The sequence below is a fragment of the Electrophorus electricus genome, chromosome 10 (genome assembly GCF_041902795.1).
Source record: "Electrophorus electricus isolate QZ-2024a chromosome 10, ASM4190279v1, whole genome shotgun sequence".
NCBI classification, from domain to species: Eukaryota; Metazoa; Chordata; class Actinopteri; order Gymnotiformes; family Gymnotidae; genus Electrophorus; species Electrophorus electricus.
In genome coordinates, this window is record NC_137506.1 from 3,132,890 (window position 1) to 3,150,672 (window position 17,783).

Here is a 17,783-nt window from a genome sequence, read left to right on the forward strand (position 1 = left end):
AATTCTGTTCAGTTTTGGTATTAGTTCTAAGTTTCAATTCCTGCACAAGTACTGTTCAGTTTCGGTTGTAGCTCTAAGTTTCGATTTTTGCACAATGACTGTTGCAGTGGGCGGAGGGAGAGTCCAGGGTATAATAACGGAGTGACGCGACTCAGAGTAGTCCGTTGCAGAACTGTACTTCTTTGAACCATACAATAAAATGGCAAATCCTGATCATGACCAGGTAAGGAACTAATAGGGAAATAATTCCGTAACAAAACAAATGGAACTTTCATGTAAAAATGGGATATCTAATTTACAGAATGTGACTAATTGAATAATAAGAACGTTACTTAAATACTTAGATATCCAAATGCCTCATCTAAATGTACTTGTCTTAAACTGCATCCTAAAAATACTGAGGTCAGAAAGAAGCTCATAGTGTTAGACTGCCAAGATAAACATCACAAAGATTGTTTTGAACCTTTTCAGGGGTTCTAAATCCCATACCAATATTTTTTTCTTATTTCTTCTATGTGACTGTAATCACATCTAATGTTCCAGGTGGATTTCAAGGTGACGCGAAATTCACGTTTCATCACTGAAATCTCAGTCGAGGGCCGGCACCTGAGCATAGATGACCTGAAATTGGAATTTCAGAAAGATTGTACAATATGGAATAAGCTATGTGAGCTGGGCAGTACGAATCAGGGGTCAAAAATCTACAGCGAGAAACCAAGGATGCTAGATTACTTGAGTAAAACCATTCAAAGCTATCCGAAGCCAGTTGAATTCCATGTTGCAAATGTAGCACATGTCACTGAGGAAAATGCATTACTTGAGATATGGAAGTCAGAGAAATTCAGGCCAAATAACACCGAATTCTCATGGTGGGATTTGAAAATTACTGACGAGGAAATTAATTCTGCAGAAAAACGCTACTTAGAGACGAATAAAGCAACAAGCTCATATGAAAGCCAGGAACCGTTTCTGAAAAAGTTCACCACATCACCACTGTTCCAAACTCACGAATCCCGCTATGGCAATTATCGCTTTACGTTTCCACTGGCCGAGCTGCTGGAACGGTACAAAGAGCAGAACTGCGGAGGAAAGGAGCCAGTACTCAGAGTGTTTAAGACCATCGCCTATAAACAGGAGATTGTGTACGCTGTGCTGATTCACAGCCCCGAGTATAACGAACATTTTGGAGCGTTCCCAGCTCTTGAAGATAGTAAATTTGTTGGTTACCGTGATGGGAAAATTATCTGGAAAGCACAAGCTATTTCAGAAACTCACAGGTATCAGTTTTTATCAGGGGAGCTCGAATATCTACCGTCCCATGTGTTCTACGTATGGGATCAGGTTAGTGTAGTCTTTCACCTGCCAGTACAGGCTTCAGCTCACATTAAGGTCACAAAAAAAAGACTCATAAATGCCCTTGAAATTTGTACAATTGCCAAAATACATCTAACAAGGAATGAAACTAAGGCAGAGCCGGAGGCATTGTTGAAATGTTTGAAAAAGGAGGTAGAAGACATGGAGGAAGTTGTGAGTGGTTCAGAAAAAGAACTGAAAGAGGAGAGTGAGGTGAGTATTAAAACAGACTGAAAACTAGAAAATAAATGTGAATGATTTAAAGAGAGAATCAGGAGATAATGTGCACTTGGCCTATTATAAAATGAGAAAGCTTTAAGAAACAGCTAAACATAAGAAACAGCTTTTGCAGGGTAAAAAAAAAACTTGCTCTGGATTGTATCTGAAATTTTGCTCTATAAACTCTGATCAACGTGTTTGTGTCTATTTTTAGTTTTATCTCAGCTAGTTGTCACTATAATCTGTCAAACTTGTGAACATGCTATAATAGAGTACATAGTGTGATTGTAATCTGAAATTATATTGTGTCCAGCCGTCAATACCCACCACAGTACTAGAATGGAGAGTTCTTTTAAAACTATTTTTGCTTCAACGCAGACTAAACTCATCTGACATCATCGCTGTGGCAACTACACCCGTTCTCCCACTTGGGTCCTGCAAGCTGCAATCATGTGCCTTGACCAGCGAATCACTAGCTGTTTTATTTTACCGTCACAAACGGCTAGTAAATATATTTAGTGTTTATTTTAAGTTAAAACGCCAGCAGCAGTAAGACTGATGCCAAGGTAGGTCGAGCTGCTTAGCATTAAAAGGAGCACAAATGTGTGACCAATGGAAATAAATGCATGTTACTTATAAAATATGCAAATGTGCAAAAACCATATTCAGATGTGGATTTATTGAATTCAAAATATTAATTCATCAGGATTCAAGTATTTCTCTCACGTATTAATGAATTATTGAATACAATAACTCAGCCTATGGTAGACTTTGGTGAAAAGGTTACAAAGCTATGGCAGTAGCAGAACACACCCATTAGATTATATTTATTACAAGTGCACAAAGGATATAGTCTGTGTTTATAATCAGGTATCAGTGCAGTTTGTCTACAGCTAATGCTTGGACTCTTACAACTATTTTTATGTTTTACTATTTCTTTTGCAGCTGACTTGATTTGGTGGTAGTTTTTATATGAATTATTTTTTTCTATTATTTTAACACTGAATTCCTGGACATTGTGAGATCTATAACACTATACAATTTATTGAAACAATTCTATGTAATTGTATAATCATTCCTAGTTTGTGTCAATTTTGCATTAAGATGTTTCATGTTATACTTTAATTATAACTGGACTGGGTGATATTTTAAATATTTGTATAATTCAAGTATGGAATAATAAGGTATATTGTGTAAAAGCAAATATTTCTATGTAAAATGAATCGAGCTTACCGCATACAAACAATAAACTCTGACCTGCCACACAAAGGCTTCGTGTGAAGTTCACTTGAAAAAGGCGCCGGCAGGTGGCGCTGCAGCGCCGACGTCTGGCGGCTTCTTTACGATGCGCAGGGAACGGGAACCTTCGGGTGGTGCACGGATGATCGCGGAACGGTGACCGGTACGTGAATCTCGGCCAAGGGTCTAAGGACAGCAGCGAGGATAGTCGCGAAATAGCGAGTTATAAGTTCCCCTTTGCTCACCGTGAGAGATAATAAAGGGTGAACGCAGGTAAGACTCGGGTAACGTTGCTTTGACAGGTAGCCTAGCAACAACACCCCTAGCTAGCTAGCTAGCTGGCTAACGTTAGCTGCGCTGTCTAACGGGATGGTTGACAGAAGAGCTACAACCAGAACAGTAACGTTATGTAAGGGCGCTGTTCTTGCTTTTACTGGGCTTAGGCGGCCAGCTGGACGACCAAGGCAACGTTCGTGTAACGTTGGGGACATTTTAAACTGCAGCTGCTGTTGTAGCTTAAGTGTGTGTGTGTGTGTGTGTGTGGTGTAGCTGAGGCTCGGCTAAGCTAAGTTCCTCAGCTGCGTCAGTCAGTATCCCGTGGCGTGGGTTAAAAACACGGGGTCCTGCTCGCTGGTTCTGGCTGCCCGCCCTTACTTCGTCACCTTCGTGGGTTGTTGTTGTTTTTTTTTAAAAAAAACAAACAAACACGGCGTCCAGTCGAGCCGAACGACGCTGCACCAGAGGACGGTTGTCTTAAAGTAGTGGCCGCATCTCTTTCATACAGAAGCAAGTTGTTAAGAACACCTTTGTACGTACATAACTGTTTTCTTCCCTCTCAGGTTCCTGTTTTTTTGGACCAGATCCACGTTTTACTGGAGTAAGACTGCAGGTCTAAGTCCAGGGTGGCTCCTTCTGCATGCATAGTGTGTACTTACGAGGGGTAGAAGTCATGTCGGCACTCTGATATATAAAAGGTTTGAAGGTGAATGAAATGTTGGCAAGCAGCCGATCAAACGCTGGTTTCTGAATACACTCGCACGCATTCAGCATAGTGCAACCAATCAAACATGCCAAAAAAATGTAAATTTAAGTGAAACCGTTTACATTGAGAGAACCTTGTGTTTTGGTAGCGTTTAAAAGAATAAGTTTTGTGGTGGGGTGAACTGGCCGTAATTGGCCAGGATGAGTTTCATCAGTGAGTACAAAGTGACAAGATAGAGTTCCCCAGAGATCCTGTTACTCTTTCTTACATTGTGTGAGTGTGTATGAGTGTGTTTGTAATTGTGTGTGTGCATGCGTGTATGAGTGTGTTCGTAATAGTGTGTGTGTGAGTGCGTGCGTGTGTATATGAGTGTGTTTGTAATAGTGTGTGTATGAGTGTGTTTGTAATAGTGTCTGTGTGTGCGTGCGTGCGTGTGTATAAGAGTGTGTTTGTAATAGTGTCTGTGTGTGTGTGCGTGCCCGCGTATGGGTGGGGGGGTGTGTGTGTGTGCGTGCCCGCGTATGAGTGGGGGTGTGTGTGTGTGTGCGTGCCCGCGTATGAGTGGGGGGGTGTGTGTGTGTGTGCGTGCCCGCGTATGAGTGGGGGGGTGTGTGTGTGTGTGCGTGCCCGCGTATGAGTGGGGGGGTGTATGTGTGTGTGTGCGTGCCCGCGTATGAGTGGGGGGGTGTGTGTGTGTGTGTGCGTGCCCGCGTATGAGTGGGGGGGTGTGTGTGTGTGTGTGCGTGCCCGCGTATGAGTGGGGGTGTGTGTGTGTGTGTGTGCGTGCCCGCGTATGAGTGGGGGGGTGTGTGTGTGTGTGTGTGCGTGCCCGCGTATGAGTGGGGGGGTGTGTGTGTGTGTGTGCGTGCCCGCGTATGAGTGGGGGGGTGTGTGTGTGTGTGCGTGCCCGCGTATGAGTGGGGGTGTGTGTGTGTGTGTGCGTGCCCGCGTATGAGTGGGTGGGTGTGTGTGTGTGTGCGTGCCCGCGTATGAGTGGGTGGGGTGTGTGTGTGTGCGTGCCCGCGTATGAGTGGGGGGGTGTGTGTGTGTGTGCGTGCCCGCGTATGAGTGGGGGTGTGTGTGTGTGTGTGTGTGCGTGCCCGCGTATGAGTGGGGGGGTGTGTGTGTGTGCGTGCCCGCGTATGAGTGGGTGGGTGGGCGTGCGTGCCCGCGTATGAGTGGGTGTGTGTGTGCGTGCGCGCGTATGAGTGCGAGTGTATGTGAGTGTGTTTGTAATAGTGTACGTGTGCGCGTGCGTGTGTATGTATGAGAGTGTGCGTGTGTGCGTGCATGCTCCTTGATTGCTGTTTTAAGATGGGGACATAACCTGACAGACACAATTCAAACCATAATTGAAAGTTTCATTGAGACCTTGTCCGTGTTTGCCTGATAACGTTAGATGACTTTTTTTTTTCTTTTCTCAGATCTTCTGAGTTTTTTGAAGGTCAAATGTGGATAATTGAAACAAATTACAAATGAATTTTTCCACATCTTCTAAGCTATGAAATTGCATACTGTACAAGTCCAACTCAGGAATTCTCGGGTTTAAGCTCACAGAAGAGCAGTGTGGTCTAGAATGGTATCCTGGCCATGTGAATATTTAAATACCACACTTTTATCTCACAGCACCTGCCTGATAAAGACTTGCGTCACTTCTGCCTGCGCTGAGATTCTGCTTGTTTCTGTTTTTAAATCAACCTGGAAGTCCTACACAGTTGTGAAAGGGAGTCCAATTTGTTTAACCAAAACTGATTACTGATCATGAGTGTTGTACACCAAACATGTCAGTGCATGGTCAGAAATGCTGGATGTTTGTCAGTTTGTTAACAGAACATTTGACGGGAACGTGAGTCAGCATATTTGGAGAACGCTTGGTAGAAACTTTAGTGACTCGGCACTGATTCGGCAGTGACTCAAGCAGTTCTTCACTTGACGAGAAGTGGTTGTCCTCGCTGGGATTGCTTAATTCTAGAGCAGTTGCGCAAAACGTAACTGATGAAAGTGACACCATAAATGAAGCACCGCTGTTCCTTTCAGCACTAGCAGCTGTTTATTATTCAGACTTCCCGAACACACGGTGTTTGGGAAGGACCGCGAAGCAAGCTACGACACACTTTTTCCAGCTATTACAATTAGGCAGGTCGGAATAACGGCACGCTGTCCGCACTGCCGAGTAACTGCACGGCATGGTGACCTTTCAGAAGGCCTTGGACAGCTGAATTATTTACACTGTTAGAAGCAGACAGTTTTTGAATAGGTCAGCTCAAGTAAAAATGTCACCAGTCTACACTGCTACAGAGCGCACGAAGCTCTGCTGGCATACTCTTAACTTTGGCATACTCGGGACATACTCTTTGTGCTCTGTCATACACACATGCTGTCATGCTGGGGCTCTGTTGTATTCTGAGTCTGGCATACGTTGTCTTCTAGATGTTTGCTCCTGTTGGCCAGTAGCTCAGTCTTTCTCTTTTTTCAGGTGCATGTGCATGTGGCCTGTAGGTGGCGCTAGAGGAGCATGGAGCCTGACGTAGTCCGGCTGTACTCCTCCTCCCCTCCTCCGCTGGACGAGGTTGGAGAGGAGGAAGACGAGGATGAGTTTGGGGATTTTGGAGGTTACAGCGGAGGAATGTCGTCCAGTTTCTCGGAGTTTGACACGCCCACAGCATTCGGCCAGCTGTACGCAGCCGATACCTTGCCCCCTGACCGGCACCTGAAATCCTTACAGGCTGTCTCCCAGGCAGGGAAGACCCCGGTTGTTGAAGAGACAGGAAAGCCAGCGGAGAAGCACCAGAGTAGCTTGGGCTCAAACTCCAAGCCATCAGTGTACGAGCCTGATGTATCCGTAGGCCGCGAGAACGGAGAGCCGGAGACATCCGAGGTTCTCGTCAACGGCGTTTCTCCCTACGACCTCCAGGGAGCGCACATTGCACTCCCTAACACGGCGCGCCAAGGACTTTATCTTAGCAACAGACACAGCAAGCTCAACAGAGCTCCAGAGGAGGAGGAGCCTAGAGAATCACGCTTAAACAGCACCGATACTGGGCCCACCGGGGACCACAGCACGGACACTGGGCCCACCGGGGACCACAGCACGGATGCTGGGCCCACCGGGGACCACAGCACGGACGCTGGGCCCACCGGGGAGCACAACACAGAGACTAAGCTAGCAGGTGACCAAAGCACACAGATTACGCTGGCAGTGGCTAATGGCACAGAGGCCGTAGAGTCTCGCATTGATCCTCAACCACCTGTGTCTGCTGGAACCTTCCAGAGGGAGGTACCTGAACCTGGAGACACCGCAGCAGGTGCGCAGCTAGCGGGGGTGACCTCCTATCTGCAGCCGGGTACCGACAGTACAGCGGGCCCCGCGGCGGTCCCCAGCTCAGAGCTGCCAGAGGAACCCGAGGACGAGGGCCGTCCGGCGGGCCCCGTGGCGGACGAGGACGAGGACTTCGGGGATTTCAGGGCTGTGGATCAGGGCTTTGCCGACTTCAGCCAGACCGACTCGGCCATGCAGGAGGGATTTGCCGACTTTGTCACCGCACTGTCGGGGTGCTCATCCGACGAGGAGTTTGGGGATACGGATGCCGTAAAGGACCTGAGGGAGGAAGAGGAGCTGGCTGAAGAGGAAGAAAAAGAAGACGAGGAGGAAGGCCCGCGGTGCCCCGAGCTCCCGCAGAGTGACAGCTTTGCGGATTTCAGGTCGGCGCCGTGCAGCGATTTGGCGGGTGGGGCAGGCGAGAGCTGGGCAGAGTTTGACCTGCAGGGGTCGTGTGAGAGCCAGCACGAGTCATGGGCAGCGTTCCACGAGGAGCGGCAAAGTAGCGCTGCAACATCGCCCCCTAGTGACAGCCTCCAGACCAACGACGTGTCAGTAAGTCGACAAAAAACCCCTCCGAAATGTTTCGGATATATTTTCTTCCCTATAAGAGTTGTGCTTAATGGGTTAAATCTAAACATAACGTAGGCTGAAACAGCAGTGTCACTGAGCCCGGTGTACCGTTCACCATAAAAGTCACGAGAAGCATAACCTCAGAGAACATCCCCCATGTGTTTGAACCTTCTTCCTATGTCTCTCTCTCTCTCTCTCTCTCTCTCTCCCTCTCTCTCATTCTTTCTCTTCTTACTTGCCAGTCCTCTCTGAGCTGAACTTTAACAAACGGTCTGCAGAAATGGCCGATACAGTGATGTGGAAGCACACTGTTGGTCTGTGTAACGCACACTGATATGACGGCACTGGACAAAGAGAAGGAAACGACCGACAAAAAGAGTAACCGTAATAACATGGCTGCCCGGATAACTAGTGATCAACCTACAATACGTTAAAAACTTTTATTTTTTCATGTGTATCATGTCATTCACCTGCTGCTTTTCCAGAATGAAATGTGTCACTTTGAGTCTGAGCTAATGTGTCTATTTTTCAACCCAAAAGCCTACCATATAAAGTGGATAGACAGAGCGAGAGGGAGGGAGAGAGAGGTCTGTATATTTGCGTTTGAAGTCTTCTCTACCTTCTTCCTCTCTCTCTCTCTCTCTCTCTCTCTCTCTCTCTCTCTCTCTCTCTCCGTCTCTCCTTCTGTCTCAGGGCATGCTGAGCTGCAGACTGCAGCACCTCTTCCAGAGCACTTTTCTCTCAGAGGTCACCCCTGAGGTCCCAGAGGTCGCCACCCTTCGGCTCCTGCTGGAGCCCCAGGACCACGGGGACAGCCTCCCCGTTCAGGGGTAAGGCTCTTGGCCTGGTCGTCTTCATGCACGCTTGTGACCCGATGACGTGACCCCTGCATGCGGGGTATTCTGATTGCTCATTGGCCTCTCGACAACATTCTAACTGGCTTTGCAAGCTCTGCTTGCACTTTGATGAAAACAAAAAACAAACTTGGAGTGAGAACTTGGGCAATAAAGGTCATTTTTGAGTGTGAGAAGTGTTCATACACACGTACATCTTTGAAGTAGTCTCATCGTGCGAGTTCTCCAACCGTGCCAGCGGATAAATCGACTTCCTTCAGCCTGTTTCTGTCCGGCATATTGCGAGAGGTGACCTGACTGCGGTGTGCCAAACAGCAGTAGCCTGTCTTTCACCTCTCTGTTCCCTGTGCCGTCTCAGGGAGCCTGTGGCACTCTGGCACCACCTGCTGGACATCCACGCTGCCCACGGCCTCAAGGTCCAGTGGGTCGGATCACATAGCAACAGAATTCTGCTGGACAGCCTGGGAATGCGCAATATTGTGAGCAGTGTTGTAGGCCGTCCTTCTGCACACAGTACACTGTACACTCCTCACTCCCTTTAATAAACATGTCATTGGTGTACAGTTAGAGTCTATAGTCCATATTAAAGTAGCCATGTACGGATTATTAGCCATCTTCTGACCACAGAACTGTACCTGATAAAAATATCTGTAAGACTGATGTACCTAATAAATATATAATACAGGTGTACAGACATGAAGACATACAAATGTATTTATTAATAAATATATCTATATGGCAGTTGTAATAAATATAGCTATAAGTCAGATGTACATAATAAAACGGGGGGTATACTGGAAATCGAGGAAGTTGACTTCTCAGAAACACCATCCGATCTGTTTTAGACTAGTACAGGCTGTCGGTTCACTGCGTTACATCCATAAAAGACGCATTAGGAGCGACTTCAACCTGTCTCCAAGAGTCTTGAGTGAATTTGAGCCGGTAACTGTTTGTTTGTCTGTCTCTCCTGCAGTTGTTCACCGACAGCAAGCATCCGGTGATCGTGCCTATATTTGCTGCTGGCCTGGTGAGGGCAGCTTCATCGATCGCTTGTTTACTGTGCCAAACGGTCACAGCGAAACCTTTGTGCTTAATACAATCATTAAAGAAATCTTGGTGTTCAAGGATTGTAATAGACTACCCTACTTTTACACATATTTACGGCATTATTTAATTATGATGTTTCATTATGGTATTATAATTTAACGATGTCTGTTCTCGACTGGGTTTATGTGTTTGTGTGTTCTTCACTCTGTGTCTGTGTGCATTACATCACCTGTGTCTGTCATGCGAATGTCCAACAAGTGAAACATAATAACAAATCAAATCAAAATGACCACAGAAGGTTTGTTGCGTAGGCACTGTGGTCTTTATAGTAGTAAACAATGAGAGTGGATATCAAACGTAACACAACGACACTCTGTCTGTCTGTCTGTCTCTCTCAGGGGATGCTTGAACCTACTAAAGATCCTTTAAAAACTTCGTCAGCTGTTAGATCATCGTCTTCAGGCCAGGATACGTCCACTCTATGCACACCGGTATACACACGCAGCCATTCCAGCTTCTTTCCGAAGATGCATAGTCTTCCTTTTTTTAAACGGGCTGTTATGGATAACAGTCATTTGCGAACAGAGCTTGCGTCATCATCAGTGTAGCGGCGTGCGCCGCTAAAGTTTGTTGTTTGTTCTGTGCTTTCCGCATGTCCACTAGGTGGTGGTCTCGTCGCGCATCGGTGAAGATGGTACGTCCCAGCGTCGAGCTTCTTTTTCTGTAACGCAAGACAAAGCAACCCGCCACTCTCGACAGAAATCGTACTCCTGATATGATCCCCCTCTCGTCCTCTCTCTTCTGTTTGAATCCTGGTCTTCTGCTCTCACCGCTGAGTTTAAAGCCTGTTCCGGCACTTTCTGCCATCCTTTCCTCTCCTCTGTGTTGCTTAGACCTGATTGCCTGATTCCGAGGGCTCAGCTGCGTTGCCGTAACATGCTAGCGCCTGCAGGGGGCACAAGAGGCAGGGGAAAGAAGGGAATCTGAGTGATCTGGAACAAACCTGCTGTTCTGCATCTGTCCTGTCCGTTTGTATCACTGTTTGTCGGTGAATGCACTGTGAAATTCTAATCTCTCCTAGTCTCTCTCTCCGTCTCTCGCCTCGTCTCCCTCGTCCCCATCCCTCCCTTTCACTCTTTCTCTTCTTCTCTGGTTGTCTCTGTACTGTACAATGCGATGCACTACCTCATTTGGTCAGTACGCACGTTCGCACTACGATGAGGTTCAATGCTCAAATATGCAACACTGGAAGAAAAAAAACAACAACAAAAAAAACATCATAATTTTAACAGTAAGTAATTTGGACAGTTTTCAACCAAAGCATTAGTGTTTTATGACGTTTAACTATGGCATTATCAGTATCAGTTTTTCACCATCTAGTCCTGTTTAAATAATCACATCAGACCAGTGTTGACTGTGGCAACAGCACCACCACACTTCTGTCTCACAGGGAGCCTTCAGGATGACTTCAGAATATCTCAACAAACCTTACACAGCACTCGCACAACATTGCCAAAAGTATTCGCCCGTCTGCTTTCACACGCATATAAACTGGAATGACATCCCAATCTTAACCCATAGTGTTTAAGATGATGTTTACAGCTATAACAGCTTCAACTCTTCTGGGAAGGCTTCGGAGCGTGTTTATGGGAATTTTTGGACCATTCTTCCAGAAGCCCATTTGTGAGGTCAGACACCGATGTTGGATGCGAAGGCCTGGCTCGCAGTCTCCGCTCTAATCCATCCCAAAGGTGTTCTGTCGGGTTGAGGTCAGGACTCAACTTCAGTTCTTCCACACCGAACTCGCTCATCCATGTGTTTATGGACCTTGCAGCCACGTTGGAACAGGAAGGGGCCGTTCCCCAAACTGTCCCCACAAAGTTGGGAGCATGAAATTGTCCAAAATCTCTTGGTATGCCGAAGTATTAACAGTTCCTTTCACTGGAACTAAGGGACCGCGCCCAACTCCTGAAAAACAACCCCACACCATAATCCTCCTCCGCCAAACTTGCACTGGCACAATGCAGTCAGACAAGTACCGTTCTCCTGGCAACCGCCAAACACAGACTCATCCATCAGGGTGCCAGACGGAGAAGCGTTATTTGTCCCTCCAGAGAACACATCTCCACTGCTCTAGAGTCCAGTGGCGGCATGCCTTACACCACTGCATCCGACGCTTGCTGATGTAAGGCTTGGATGCAGCTATTCAGCCATGGAAACCCATCCCCAACTCTCTACGCACTGTTCTCGAGCTAATCTGAAGGCAGCATGAAGCTTGGAGGTCAATAGCAATTGACTCTGCAGAAAGGTTGCGACCTCTGCGCACTATGCACCTCAGCGTCCGCTGACCCCGCTTTCTCATTTCACGTGTCCTACTACTTCGTGAATGAGTTGCTGTCGTTCCCAATCGCTTCCACTTTGCTGTAATACCACTGACAGTTGGTACGACTGGACTTGTTGCACAGGTGGCGTCCTAACATGGTACCATGCTGGAATTCACAAAACTCCTGAGAGTAACCCCTTCTTTCACAAATGTTTGTAGAAGCAGTCTGAGTGCCTGGGTCCTTGGATTTATACACCTGTGGCTATGGAAGTGATTGGAACATCCAATTATTTAGATGGGTGAATGGATACTTTTGGCAATATAGTGTATTATTTATACATAAAGAGGTAGTAAACATTTGCACATTGCTTACACAGTGACGGACAACTATCCCAAAAGCCGCTGGAAACCTTGTGTACTTTGCTGCAAATTTGACTACCCTACATTTTTAACTACAGTACACTGCAGTTAGAATAAATAGTTGTGGGCATTTGACATTAATAACGGTGTCAGGCTCTTTAGTGGAAATAAATGTTAATGGTGGCGGTTTAGGGTCACGGGGGTTGGAGGATTGGCACTCCTGTTTGATGGAAGCAGCAGAGCGAGAGATGTGCGTGGTTCCAGACCTCCCCCGTGCCCCAGTCACTAGAGCTACGTGCTAGTCGGTCCCTCCCTGGTGTCATTGACCGATCATGCATCCAGACAGACCACGGCCAACTGCTGCCTTGCTTGAAGTATTGAAACCTGCTGCTAGGGATCTTCTAACAGTGGTTGCCAGGGTGACGCAGCTGTCGCCCAGGCGACGCCGTTCTGTATTCTCCCTGTTCTCTTTCTAACACCTCACTAATTCGGTAATTAGCCGATGAAGTGAATCAGGAGTGTTTGATCAGGTACGGCGCTTTTCACGCTCAGGACCAGGACAGGGACGCAAGGTGGGGGGTGGGAGTGGTATTATTTCAAAAAATGGTGCAGGTCCTACAGAGGACGAGTGCTGTTCCTTGTTTGTTTTTCTTGTTGTTCCTTCTGTGTTTTTCTTGTTTCATGAAGCAGATTTTTTTTAAATGAAGCTTCATTTGTGATTGGAAAGCTACAATTCAGCTTTGCAAGTACAAGAAAAGCCATAAAAATTGAAACAGGCATTTCAACACTACATTTAACATACTTGACACACATTTATTTCATATAGCACTCTGTCCTGTAAGCGGCGTATGTGTCTTTGATCTGGTCAGTCTTCTGTCTCTTCTGCTGTCCTTCGTTAGACTTTGTTAGACAGAACAAAGATGATTCTTCTCATTGATCTGTCTTAAAGAACATTCTCTCCTATGCACTTTAGTTTATCATTTGTTTTCTTTTAGATTTCATTCATGATTCTTATTGGCTGTTGGATTCTTGGAGTTTTCAGACCGATTCACTCTTGTATTGAATATTATTTCGGGATAAGTTAAATAAAAGTTTTATATTATGATACCCAATTTCCTCTTCTTTCTTACCTCTTTCTGTCCTGTCCTGCTATAGAATTCTGTCTTCTCATTCAGAAAGCTCCTTTCAAGACGACACACTCCTTCGCTCTTACTCTGTCTCCCGCTTAGGATGTACAATTCATACATCATACTTCGTTTGACATGACGGGAACATTTGGTGACTGTCACATGACCTGTTCTAAGAAGTGCAGTATACAAGTTGTATAACAATCTACAAACATTTGATTAATTTTCTTGAGAATGTTAATTAATTGTATGCAAGGAATGTAGCTTTAAATCAGAAAGTATTAGATAGACTGTTAAAAATAGTCAGTCCCTTAAAAGTCATCAGATTCTTAAGGATAATAAATGACACACAGATTGTTCCAGACAGTATTTTTATTGAAAAACTTTATGCTCTTAAAGTTAATTATTATGCCAAAATTCATTATTTGTCAGAAAACCTAAAAAAAAAAAAAAAAAGGCTAAAATTCAACACCTTCAGAGTTTGGCAAAATCAGCATTTGCTGAAGTAACACCAAAACTGCCAGCTTTTACCAACATCCATATAAAGTAAAGATGGTTATTTATACATACAATCTGTTTTTTTTAAGTGTTCTGTTGGTGGAGCCATCCAAGTCCAGATGGTTTATTTAACCAGTATATATAATTGCACTTTTTTGAAACACCCGTTTTAGCTGGAACAGTTGCTCGGGTAAGCTCAGCATGTCTGATTTTATAGTGCTCACTGCCTCAGAATCAGTTTCCATTATTTTCCATTTTACATGGAACCATTTTATGAGAAAACACAAATCTGTTTTTAGATCAGAGTAACTTCGTGTAAGACTTTAGATTTTTTAAAAGTATTTTTTATGAAATTACCTCAGTCAAGGTTACTCCAGGAACTTTTTTAAAGGTTTCTTGTGAGCGTGTATGTATTTTATCCTCATGTTAACACTCTTACCCAGCATCAGGGGGCGCAGTATCCCAGCTCAACCTTGATTTCTTTGGGCCAGCAGAAGAGGATAGTGATGTTGACATTGATACTGATGCACCGCTGCCAGGTTAGATCAGAGACGTGGCGCTCTACACGCACACACACACCCACACACACACACACACACAAAAACCAACCTACCTGTGGTTGTGTTGTGAGGTGCTGTGGTCGCCGAGAGTCCGAATCTTCGCCTGCTCACTCTTCTGAATGCTCTTCGGGACTGTAGGAAGCAGTTTCCATGAATGAGTTAGTGAATGCACCACTCACACCACATGATGGCGCCATTGAGCTCTCCTGGTCTACAAAGAAGGGAAACCAGTCGGCGTGACTCGAAGACCTGTAGAAGTAGGGGCCCTCGAACCGTAGCAGAGATGTGTAATTAATTACGATTGAAAGGGAAACAGGGAAGCTGGTCCCAGATCAGTGTTAAAAGGAAAGCTTCTTCCTGCATCTCCGTGTTCTGTTTTACTCTGTAAGTACCTGATTTACAGTAGTTCTGCCCTGCTACACTGTTCTGTACCTGTGAACTTCACAAATGCACTTCACAAATGTTCATGAACATGCATTGTAGAAATCAAAGAGAAGGGAGGGTTTATAAAATGTTGTTTGTTTGTTTGCATAAAGTAGAAACATTTAAAACACAAAAGATAGAAAGTTTCTCACCATTTGTAACGGCGCTGTGCATTTGTGAGCTCTTTCATCCTCTGCTTTGAATGGCCTGCGTTGTGTTCTGTGGTGTTTGAGTTTTGCCCATTGTTTATGAGGGTGTGTTTTGAATTGCTCAAATGTCATGCTGTATCTTTTGTGCATTTGATCTGTTGAACTGAAAACCGTGTGTGTGTGTGTGTGTGTGTGTGTGTGTGTGTGTGTGTGTGTGTGTGTGTGTGTGTGTGTGTGTGTGCAAGCATGAACGGGTGCGTGAGACAGAGAAGCTTTAAATGGGTTATCTTTTTCTAAGTATTGTAGGGGACGTAGGGGTATTTTATTTTAACACATTCTACTCTGTAAATCCAGGAGTGGATCCGGAGTTGTATGAGTTGACCACTGCTAAATTGGAGAACAGTAACACTGGCAGCAATAGAACAGACGCTTTCAACAAACTGATGGAGACTATTGAGAAAACCAGCACTCTGCAGAGGTGTGTCATCGTGCACGCACGCACACACACACACACACACACACACACACTCACTCACTCTTATGTCGGCATACATTACATATACACAAATGATCTGACCTGTCCTCCCAGCAGGGTTCTAGAACGTTGGGCTTCAGTTCGAGTGACGGTACCTTTGTGTGATCCAGTTGGTAAACTAGCATGGCACTGGAAAAGGGTTCTCTCATCCTTTACCTCCTGTGGTTTTTTTCCTTTTATGGGCCATCTGCCAGACTCCTGTTACAGGCTATTCATTACAGAAAAACATAAACTGTAAACGTTTTAGAATTGCCACTTAAGGAACGGCTTTCACATGGACACGTATGAATTAATTTGAGGAGCATTTGTTTATTAGCATGAATGTAGCTTTAGCTAGATGTGCGTAAGCTTACTGGCATCCAGTTTACTGGCACCATTGGGCCGTGTGCAGAATGGTGGGCTGCACTGTCTCTTTCACACAAATGCCTTGTCTTGTGACATTCAGATGTATTACGTGAACGTGACTGGCCTGAGAGTTGACTGTTTAACACAGGTCGTAGAAACAGAGTGAAACACTGTGAAACAGATCAGGAGAGCGTATTCAGGTGGGACAGAATGTTTGCTTGTGGGACATCGCATTGAGCAGCAAATCTGTGTGTGTGTGTGTGTGTGTGTGTGTGTGTGTGTGTGTTGGTTGCCAGGAAGCCAGAACTAGATGGGGAGATAAGTGAAGAGGCTGCCCGAGTGATCTCTGTCCTCCCCAACCTGTCTTTCATGAAAGCAAGAGTTCTGATGTTCCCCGCCACCCTCACCCCAACAGCCAATCACCTTTGAGCTTCAGCAACCACTATCCAATCATTCAGGAGCTTGCTGCCTTCATTATCCTGCCACGTTTGTTGTAGGTGCTCAACTAGCCTGTAGGGGCAGGTGGGCACTTGTCCTCAGCAGAGAAAAACAACAAAAGGAACTTCCTGAAGTACATCCACCTCAAAGGGGTTTAAACCTTTTGCATTGTTTGATAAGTGTGTTGTTGTTGTTGTGGTGGTGGTGTCTTTGTGTTAATCTTTTGCTTTGTCCTGCTCAATGTGAGTTCTTTGATCCTTTTTTTTTACTTAAATGAAACATGGTGCATTAGAGAAATGGGAGGAACAATTGCACGCTTTACTTGAAAAGACTGAAGGCCCCCATCAGTGCTGACAGCTTCACTTCCCTTGCGCTCCCTGTGGAGTTTCTGGGCGTCACGGGACAGAGCAGGTATCCCGAAAGCTTCTTTTATGTGCAGCTGATTTGACCTACAAAAAGGACGCCACAGCCCAAACACTTTCGCGTGCTGTTTAGCGTGCCCGAGATATCTGGTATAATCCGCTGCCCTTTCACAGTTTGCGTCGTGATTACGTTTATTTATTCATCCTCTCTTTCCAATACTTTTTTATTGACCTTTGCTTCCTTACCAGTTAGTGTGCACTCAGCAAGGCTACCGAGCAAACAGGCTCCCATTTATCCATCGTTATGATCTTAATGAGGGTCCTTTTCTGTGTATTTATTTTATCCTGCGTTTTTGTATTTTCTTCCTAAATGCGGTTGTATTTATTGTTGTTGTGTGCCTGTGAAACATGTGAAGGGTGATCGTGCACGTGACCGTGTGATTGACGGTGAGGTGGACCGCTTCTCTGGTCAAAACAGCAAGCTGCCTGAAGCGGAGAAAACGTGTTCCGCTGAAATCATTGTGACTGGGTGAAAAAAGATCCCCGTTCCTCCTCTACCCTTTTCTTATGGAGGCGTGTTTAAGTAGGCTGATGTGAGTTCATCTCAAAGAAGAACCATGGATTTTACGGTGACTGCAGAGAGAGAGAGAGAGAGAGAGAGAGAGAGAGAGAGAGAGGACCTGCATTCATTGTGTTCTGGTTTTTGATTGGAATGGACAGGGCCAGACGTAGCTGACGGATACGCTACCAACGGGTACATGAACCCTCAGAGCGAGAGACCGTCGCTGTGAACAAGGGCGCAGCTGGAAGACTGGCCCTCTTACACATTTATGGCGTTTGGCGGACGCTTTTATCGACAGTGGAACTGCGACGGGGGCTGTGCACCCGTGGCTAACTGCGGAGAAGTCCCCAGAAAGCAGTGTTTGTTAAATCATAACGTTTGACGTTTAATAAATAAGCTCTGCACAATTTCTGGTCATTTTCATTTCTCCTTTTTGCACGCTAAAAATGCAAACGCTGCGTCCAAAGCTTCCACCAGAGTACATCTGATAACATCAAACTAGAACAACCGCTGCA

General features: G+C 45.6%; 1 protein-coding gene across 14 annotated transcripts; it reads left to right on the forward strand.

The window, feature by feature from the left end:
• Nucleotides 1-2,879: 2,879 nt before the first annotated feature.
• Nucleotides 2,880-17,677, forward strand: aftphb (aftiphilin b). 14 transcript variants are annotated; one of them, XR_014125664.1, is made up of 12 exons: nt 2,901-3,084; nt 3,651-3,793; nt 6,270-7,667; nt 8,379-8,515; nt 8,898-9,018; nt 9,513-9,566; nt 9,985-10,077; nt 10,250-10,280; nt 14,338-14,433; nt 15,381-15,504; nt 16,203-17,299; nt 17,427-17,677. XR_014125664.1 is itself a non-coding variant. In XM_035532755.2 (11 exons), exons 3-11 carry the CDS (start codon nt 6,309-6,311, stop codon nt 16,333-16,335), a joined length of 2,148 nt encoding a protein of 715 aa, XP_035388648.1. In that variant the 5' UTR covers nt 2,891-2,974; nt 3,651-3,793; nt 6,270-6,308; the 3' UTR covers nt 16,336-17,677. The 14 variants fall into 14 exon arrangements, 10 of the variants coding, with proteins under 10 accessions (XP_035388646.1, XP_035388648.1, XP_035388647.1 ...); XR_014125665.1 differs by lacking the exon at nt 17,427-17,677 and adding an exon at nt 14,526-14,838 and having other exon boundaries at nt 16,203-16,218; XR_014125666.1 differs by lacking the exon at nt 17,427-17,677 and adding an exon at nt 14,593-14,838 and having other exon boundaries at nt 16,203-16,218.
• Nucleotides 17,678-17,783: the final 106 nt, after the last annotated feature.